Source organism: Chaetura pelagica, unplaced genomic scaffold (assembly GCF_000747805.2).
Source record: "Chaetura pelagica isolate M959 unplaced genomic scaffold, ChaPel_1.0 scaffold743, whole genome shotgun sequence".
Classification (NCBI taxonomy): Eukaryota; Metazoa; Chordata; class Aves; order Apodiformes; family Apodidae; genus Chaetura; species Chaetura pelagica.
Genome location: NW_009952703.1, coordinates 584,703 through 592,694, shown reverse-complemented (window position 1 = coordinate 592,694; position 7,992 = coordinate 584,703). Strand labels below are relative to the sequence as shown.

General features: G+C 48.1%; 1 protein-coding gene across 1 annotated transcript in view; it reads right to left on the bottom strand.

Moving 5' to 3' along the window:
* Window positions 1-134, bottom strand: part of ACVR1B (activin A receptor, type IB) — a 7,245-nt gene extending 7,111 nt beyond the window's left edge. The window contains exon 1 of the mRNA XM_009994080.1: window positions 1-134. Coding sequence (XP_009992382.1) covers window positions 1-62 — 62 coding nt within the window. The 5' untranslated portion in view covers window positions 63-134.
* Between the last annotated feature and the right edge of the window lie 7,858 nt (window positions 135-7,992).

Here is a 7,992-nt window from a genome sequence, read left to right as displayed (position 1 = left end):
GCTTCAGGAATGCAGGTCCGAACATGGTGTTTAACCCCATCCAGGTTGAAGACTGAGACCATGCAGGCACCATCCGTCTCACACGTGGAGTTGGCTTGTTTGCAGTCCGAGCACAAACATGTCAAAGCTGCACGAACCAAACCAAGACCACGGCCTTAAAACCCAGCAGGGACCAACTGCTCAGACAAAACTTCCCTCCTTACATTCCCCATTTCAGAGGGAATGGGCCATTCTTAGGCTTAGGAATTAAGACTCAGAAACAGAACAACCCCTGCTCAGTATTTCAGAACCATCAGAGCCCAATTGAAGCACAAAACACACCGCGGAAGCAGAGGAGCCTTTCCAGAAGACAACAGCCTTTTTTCCTGCCCATATTGCAACCACTGACAGAGGTGACCCAAGTCATCCCTGCAGACTAGGCTAGATCTGACCAAGATCCACTCCCAACCCAGTCTGGGGTCAGAACACAAAACTGCAAACAACAATTACTCAGACTGCCAGACTTGATTTCACCCACACTCGCTGTCCAGGCTTCCCCAGCTCTGCCCAGCACCAGCTTTAGCAAAGGGGCGACCACCCCAGTTCCTGAGAGACAACAAGCAGTTGGCAGATGCCAAAACAAAACCAATCCAAACCAACTACACAAGCCAAACGTGCTACACCCAACAAGATCAGTCACTTACTTAGTAACCACTTTCCTGATCCGAGACATTACCTTGGGTCAAATACACTCCTGGCTTTTTGCCCGCTCGCTGGGAAGATTATTTGGGTAAAGAGCAAAGGAGAAACTTGGAGGCAGATTCCCACATTTTTCCACCTCCCAGCTGTCATTGTGCTTTTCTCAAGCTGCCTGAAAAACTGTAAGCAAATCCCCAGGCATCTCCATCCTTGGGAACAAAGAGAGAAATCCAACAATGTCAAGAAGAAGGGTGGGGCTTGTTTAGCAGCAGGCAGGATTTTCTTCAGCTTTCATCAGATCTTCCAGCCTCCCCGGAGGGATTCAGGAACATGTACCTACCCGCTGCAGAAATGGTCTTTCAGGTAGAGAGAGTCTGATGAAGTGTTTGAAAAAGATACAAGCACCAGAGTTAACTCTCCCCAGCCTGACAGATAAAATCATCTAAGTCTGCTTTGCCCTCTTGGTTTAAAGACAGAGAGGAAAGTCACTGTCACTTGTGTGTGTCAGGCACCTTCCCGTGGGGCAAGGGAAACAGAGAGTCCTCAGCCAAGTCACCTCTGGCAACCAGCAGGTTTCAGGAGAACCAGCATTCCAGGATATTCTGGGCTCTGGAAGAGCCTCTTGCTCCTAGTCAGCACATGGTCACACTGCTGGGGACACTGGGGACATGTTACCTGGGGCTTAAGGAAAAGTGAGCAGGTCCTGATCAACTGCAGGGTTTGTTCAGGAGGAAGACACCCATTATCCCTTATCTCCAGTGTCCTAGGAAAATCAGTTAGGCTAATTGCATTACAATTCACTTAATTCTCTCTGGACACTGTGCTCCTCATTTCCCAGCTGTCCTTGTGAGCTGCTCAGCAGCTCAGGGGTGGGCTGCAGAATTTCAGCCAGGCTGAACACAGAGGCTGGGGAGTTTTGAACCAACAGATTTCAAGGTGCAGGAGCAGTAAAAAGCAAGTAAAAGCCAGAAGAGCTGTTAAGTGAGATGTCTTTAAAAAGCATAATGAGCAAATGTGGCTTATTACTCTGTAGCTTGGCCTCTGCACAGGCCAAGGAAAAGGGACATTGAACAAGAAAATGGCCAGGGAAGGCTCTAGGGCAGAACCATATTGAGAAGGGTTGAGAGCACCGAGCCCTTCGATGATAGAAGTTTTTAAGGAGAAAGTTTATAATGAAAGGAAAAAAAACCACTAATGTTCAACCTGGCAAATAGCTCTAAGTGCAGAGCTTCCCAGTGCACAGAAAAGACAATTCCTCTGAAAAATACACACACCTGGGGGGAACAAAGGGTGGTTATAATGAAGGTTTTACAAAAACATGAGATAGGGAAGAGCAGCCAGGGCACATTCCTACCTTCAAGTGTACTTAAAAGGAAATAGTGTTTCAAAGCATCTACTTTATCAAAAATCCAAGGTACAAATTAAAAACGTTTAAACCACACACATTTCATCATGTTCTTTTCAACTTGATTTGGATACAGCAAAACTGAACCTGGTTCCTGTTAAGCTCATTTCTAAGGTCTCAAACCCAAGATCTAGGCTATGGCATTTTTCCTTCCAGAAGCTCAAAAGTAAACAAAACACTTCAATGCACTAATAAAACTGGTTTTGTAAACTTCTTATTCAAGTATCTGGCTTGAAACGAAACATCTCTCTGAGGAGGGAAGCAGAGGAGCTGGTTGCATCTGCTCAGATTCATTTTTAGAATTAAAAAAATAAAGAAATCAGTTTACCTGCAAGGTATGATACCAGACCCCAGTGCACAGGGATGGAGTAAGATCTCATCTGCTCTGAACAGAAAGCAGAAGTTTCCTCCTAGGGGAGGGGGTACTATTTTTATTTTGAAAAAGCCCAGGATAAATGTCTACCATCACTACAGCCATGTTCCCCCCCATCACCCACTGCCAAGGCTGCAGCTCGTGCCAGGGAGGAAAGGCCTGTCTGCACCAGGAGCTTCTGGCATAGAGGAAAACTACAGGGCAACCCATGTGGGTCCAAGTCTGATTAACCAGAAGGGAAAATTCTTCTCATACCAGTAAGACCAGAAGCCAGGGAAAAGCAACTTTTGTTTCCCCTGGGGTGGGGGGTCAGAAAATGGACAGGTAGGTAGAGCCCCTCGCTGGGCATCTCTGGGAGCACCTGGGGACGCCGGGATGAAGGAGGCAGGAGTCCATAAAAGCATTTTTCATGCCACCAGCATTCTTTTTTATTTGGGAAGAAAAGCTCCTATTGAGCAAAACATATAATCTGCTTAATAATAGAAACTGACTGGGGTGAAGAAAAATAGATGGAGCAAAGGGAAACAAAAGAGCAGTGAGCTCCCCTCTCACCAAGCCCTGAGGATGAGTCTGCACCCAGGGCGCTACCGCGTCGGCTCGATCTGCTCCTCGCTCCCTTCTGCTCAGAGACAAACCCAGCCCTGCACAGAAGTTGTTTAAACAAGCCTAATGCTGAGCTTAGGTCCTCAGAATGAAAGCTTTGTTCTCCTCAGGAGATGGAGCAGGTCGGTCAAACCCTCGTTGTGCTCTAACCCTCAGAGCACGGGCGGTCATGACACCTGCAGCCCAGACGAGCCAGACCGGTGCCGGTCCCCATCCTGGTCCTAAAACCTGCTCAGTTGGCACTGGCAGAAGACAAACTCTCCTTCATCCTCAACCAAGGCACCCCAGGGCTCAGATGCTAGGCTGGGTGCTCCTTCAAGTGCCCACCCTGAGCCCAAGAGGGGATTCAGCTCCCCAGAAGTGCCCAGGGAGGATCACGGGAACAACAGGATCGTTCCCAGCAGGAACCCGAGGCACAGGGGTGCCCACATCCCTCCACAGCAGAGGAAAGCAAGAGAAGGCCCTTATATATCAAATTCCCCATTATACAAAATGAATCCAACCAAACAGGCTGGGGGCTGTGGATTAGAGCTCTGGGCTGCAGGGAAACCAAAACACAAAGCTCTGAGAAAGAAAGAACATTCCCCTTTTCCCAAGCAACGATCCGAGCTTGTTCTGCACACGTTTCTTCCCGCACAGGATACATGTGGCAAGATGTCTGTGTAGCCAGACAGGGGAAAGTTTCACTGCAAAATCTAACATCGTGGTGTTAACCACCTTTTTGGAATAGATCTTCCAAGATCTCCTGAAGCTGAGCTACATGAGGTGACATTTTCTCGGGGTAAAGTGCTACCTGCTCAAGATGTACCAAGATAATGAACCTGAGGATGATCATTGCTGAAATTGCCAATAACCACCCACGTATTTACCAGATAAACAGATTTTTGCAGGGATTGTGAGCTGCTGTTCTTTTTCAACAGTGTGAATCGAGGCTGGAAAGAACAATGATTCCTCTGACTTGTGAGCCTTTGTGAGGCTCTGGAACAGGAGCTGCAATTTATTATGTCTCTGCACAGCACCTAACTTAATGAGACCCAATCTGGTCGTGATGTTTTAATGCTGCAGCAGCATAATGTTAGCAAGAGGAATGGAAAACAATTGGGTTTGTACCTCTGCTCCTTCTTTAGATGCTCTAATGAAGAGGGACATGTGTAAACATGCTTGGAAGAACAAAATACCTTTCAGTGTTTCCCTGTATGCTGTGCTGAAATAGATCAAGAATAACCTTTATCACAGAGTGTTTTGCCCAAGAGCAGGGTAGGAGTAAAATCCATTCCCCTGTGGCAAGGGAGGGGAGGTCTGTTCCAGGAGTCCCTTCCTGCTCCTCCTTCAGAAACATACCTCCCCAGGACACTCTGAGCTGTTGGATCAAGACCTTAAAAACAAAGATTTACTTTCCATTATATGAATGTGATGGATATATAATATATGAACATAATGGAAAGTAAATCTACCTCGATTCTCCTGCTGCCTGGAGTCAACAGCTGGGATCCCTACAACCCTATCCAAGATATCCCAGTCCAAAATATCCACCTTCTCCAAGCCCCAGAGTCAGCTCACGTACACCCACTGCCTCCAAAGTCAAGTGTAAGGCCAGTTCTGGATGCTCACACTGCCTGTTTCCTTACAGAAGAGTGGAAGGAACAATTATGGATTTGACCTTCTTCAGGCAAAGCCCCAGCACCTCCAGCCTCTCCCACATCTCACTGGCCCATCCACTGCTCCTGCTTTTGGAGCTCAACATCCCTTCTGCTCCTTGCTGGTGCTTATGAAATCTACTGACCCGCTGCTGCTAAATGAAACTGAGTTAAAATTAGCTGCAAAGCAGTATGAAAAAAAGCACTTTCACTCAAGTCATCCAGAAACTAAAAATTATACCAGGATATTTAAAGTCGGAAACAAGAGCCTCAACTTTTTCAGGCTGGCTGCAGTCCCCTGGCACAGGCTGAACCTGACATGAACACAGCATAGCTGACTAGAAAACACATCAAATGGAAAAAAAAGGCAGGAAGAACACACTCTCACCTCTGAAGTGAAGAACTTTCCCTGCCTCTGCTCAAGTAACACAAAAGGAGAGCTTCTAAATGAATTTGAAATAGGCGAATTGACAGGAGTCTCATCATTAATAGGTTAATTAGAAGAAGCCTTGACATTGCTGCTGCTGTTGCTCTTCAACTCAGAAAACAGACATATGGCTCCAAACTCCCTCTCCAGGCTCTGGTCTGACACCTATTTTGGGTTTTAACTTGTTAGGAAACCAGTTGAGGAGCCACCCGTTCCGTGCCAGTCCTGGGGCAGAAAACCCTGCAGAGCCCTTGGTGCACAGGTCCTCACTGATGGGTTTCCAGGACTCTCAAACCAATGCTCTGTGCTCTCAGACAACTGGCACGTGCTTTCTCACAGCCTAAACACCACCCTGTTGAACACAGACTCTATTGCAACACCCAGCAGCCCACAGGGTACTTCTAAGAAGGCCACAGGAGGCAGCAAGTGCCAGAAAACCCTTCGTTGAGGGGCTTTAATGTGTGGTGAAAAAATAAAAGACACGGGCCCACAATGAGAAAGGAGACAGGAAAGCCAGTGGTTTAAGTAACTCAAATAATGCAGGGGGGGTTGGATCTAGATGATCTTTAAGGTCCCTTCCAACCATGATTCTATGACAAAAGAGAGCTCCCACCCTGAAGGACTCCTTGCACACAAGGCTCTGACCCTACAGGCTCAGCCCAGCCCAGGTTTCATCCCTGTAAAAGCTGATTTCTCCCTCAAGAGAAGCAATTCCTTCTGGGTGCTCTGATAACCATGCTGGCTGTGTGGTGGAGAACATATTTCCACCGGTCACCACCCAGTGAACTTTGCTTGCTGTGAAGAGAACTGACGTTTTACTTCACTCCTTTCGCAAGAGCCATTTCCGGAGCATCCAGTGCTGGCAGCAACTGGAGTACCCAGGGAAAAAAAAAAAACCACCAGCCCAAACTGTCTGGCCAAGGAGCTGAAGGAGTTCAAGAATGCTTGTTGGACACTGTTTTTAATTTCCAGTTAGAGAAGTCTTTCTTGGAAAGTTGTAAGATGTAACTTATGGACCAGGCAGAGTTTGCCTGATTTAACTGGGTAAATATTTTAAGCAGGTGTTAATAATAAAATCTGCTGGGCCAAGACTGCTCCCCACAGGGTTCTTTTGCTTTCCTTCAAGCAGGCAAACAAAGGCTACCTACAACCATCCTGGAACCATTTTTCCCCCCTTTTTTTAAAGGAAGGAGCTGTGGGGTGTTTTCTACTCCCTTTCCCAGCGCACATGGAGGTTCCCAGCTCCCAAGCCCTGCAGAAACGAGGATGGTTTTTCCCACCCTCCCCTGAAATCAGCAGCTGTTGGGATCTCTGGTATAAAGTACCACAGCCAGGGCAGCCCTTGCTGGCTGAGGAGCACGCTGAGTATGCATCATGGCTGCTTGTGCAGCAAACAATTCCCTGGGTTTTGAGTCCCTGCTCCCAAGCTTCCTCATGTCCCTGGAGCCAGGCTGAGCTCACACCTTTCACCAGGCAGCCTGGACAGAAACGTGTGGCCCGTGCTGAGAGGAAACAATACCCAGCACCCAGGGCCCAGTAATCAAAGCACTGACAGCCAGCTGAGTTTCCAGGAGACACACACACTCAATGGGCCCTTTCCTGTTTGTTTATTGAATATATTTCTTTTTAATAAACACCAGCTGTGTATAAAATGTGAAGTGAAAGTCTGAGGGCAGATGTGCCATGAGTTGCACTTGGTCCTGTTTTGCCATTTATCACAGAGAAGCTGAAACACCTTCTGGAGGCTGGATCTTACCTTATTTTAAAACAAAGCCCCAGCCACTCTCCCCCAAAGCACATCTGTGTTACCAGATCACAGGATGGTGAAGGTTGGAAGGGACCTTAAAGATCATCAGGTTCCAACCTCTCCACTATGAGATGGGACCCCTCCCACCAGCCCAGGCTGCACAAACCTCATCCAACCTGCCCTTGAACACCTCCAGGGAAGGGGCTTCCACAACCTCCCTGGGCAACCTATTCCAGCAACTTCCTACCCCCATGGTGAAGAATTTCTTCCTGATGTCCAACCTAAATCTCCCCTCTTCCAGTTTAAAACCACTACTCACAAATAACACCCCTAACCTACTGCCCGAGTGGGGTTTAAAGCCATTTTCTGCAGCTAACAAGTCCAGATCTGCACACACACACAGTTATTAGCTTCTGACAGTTGGTAACAGAGAACAGTGAGAAGGGCTGGGGAGGAGAAAAATGTTTCAGCGTGGTTCCTGTTGGAACAGGTACCAGTGTTACACAAGCAGCGATTGCCCTCGATAGCCACAGACGGACAGAACCTTGAGGGGCCGTTGCCACGACCCCTGCTCTGTCCCTGCCAAAAGGTGCTCAAGAGAGGCTCTGGGTCCATCCAGCTCTGGGGAAAAGGCCCAATCACTTTAAAAAAACATGGAGCTGATCCCTCTCCTGAAGAGGCGGTGATGGCCCCCCCCCCCCCCCCCTCTTCCCCAGGTGAAGAAAACACAGAACAAACAACCGAAACAAAGAGTTTTCCCTCACTCACCTCCCTCCAAACAAATATTTACAGTTGTTAAAATCCACAGGCGCAGGGTTTTAGAAAGGTTTCTTTTTTTAAAAAAACCCCACAAACACACAACCCTCCACAGATCCACAAAGGCCGCATATTAAGCACACACAACAATCTCTGGTGCATGGGGGGGCTGTTGAAACCCACCCCCCTCAGCCAGCTCAACATCCCGATGGGAAGAGGCCACAAACTCCCCAGCTCTGACCAAGGCTCAGCAACAACCTGGTGGCACTTCCCACCCAGAGGTTGCTCCATCCCTCCTGCCCCACGCCAAGCTCCTGCTTCCCAGGGTGACCCATGCACCCAGCCCCCCAACACACAGACCCCCCC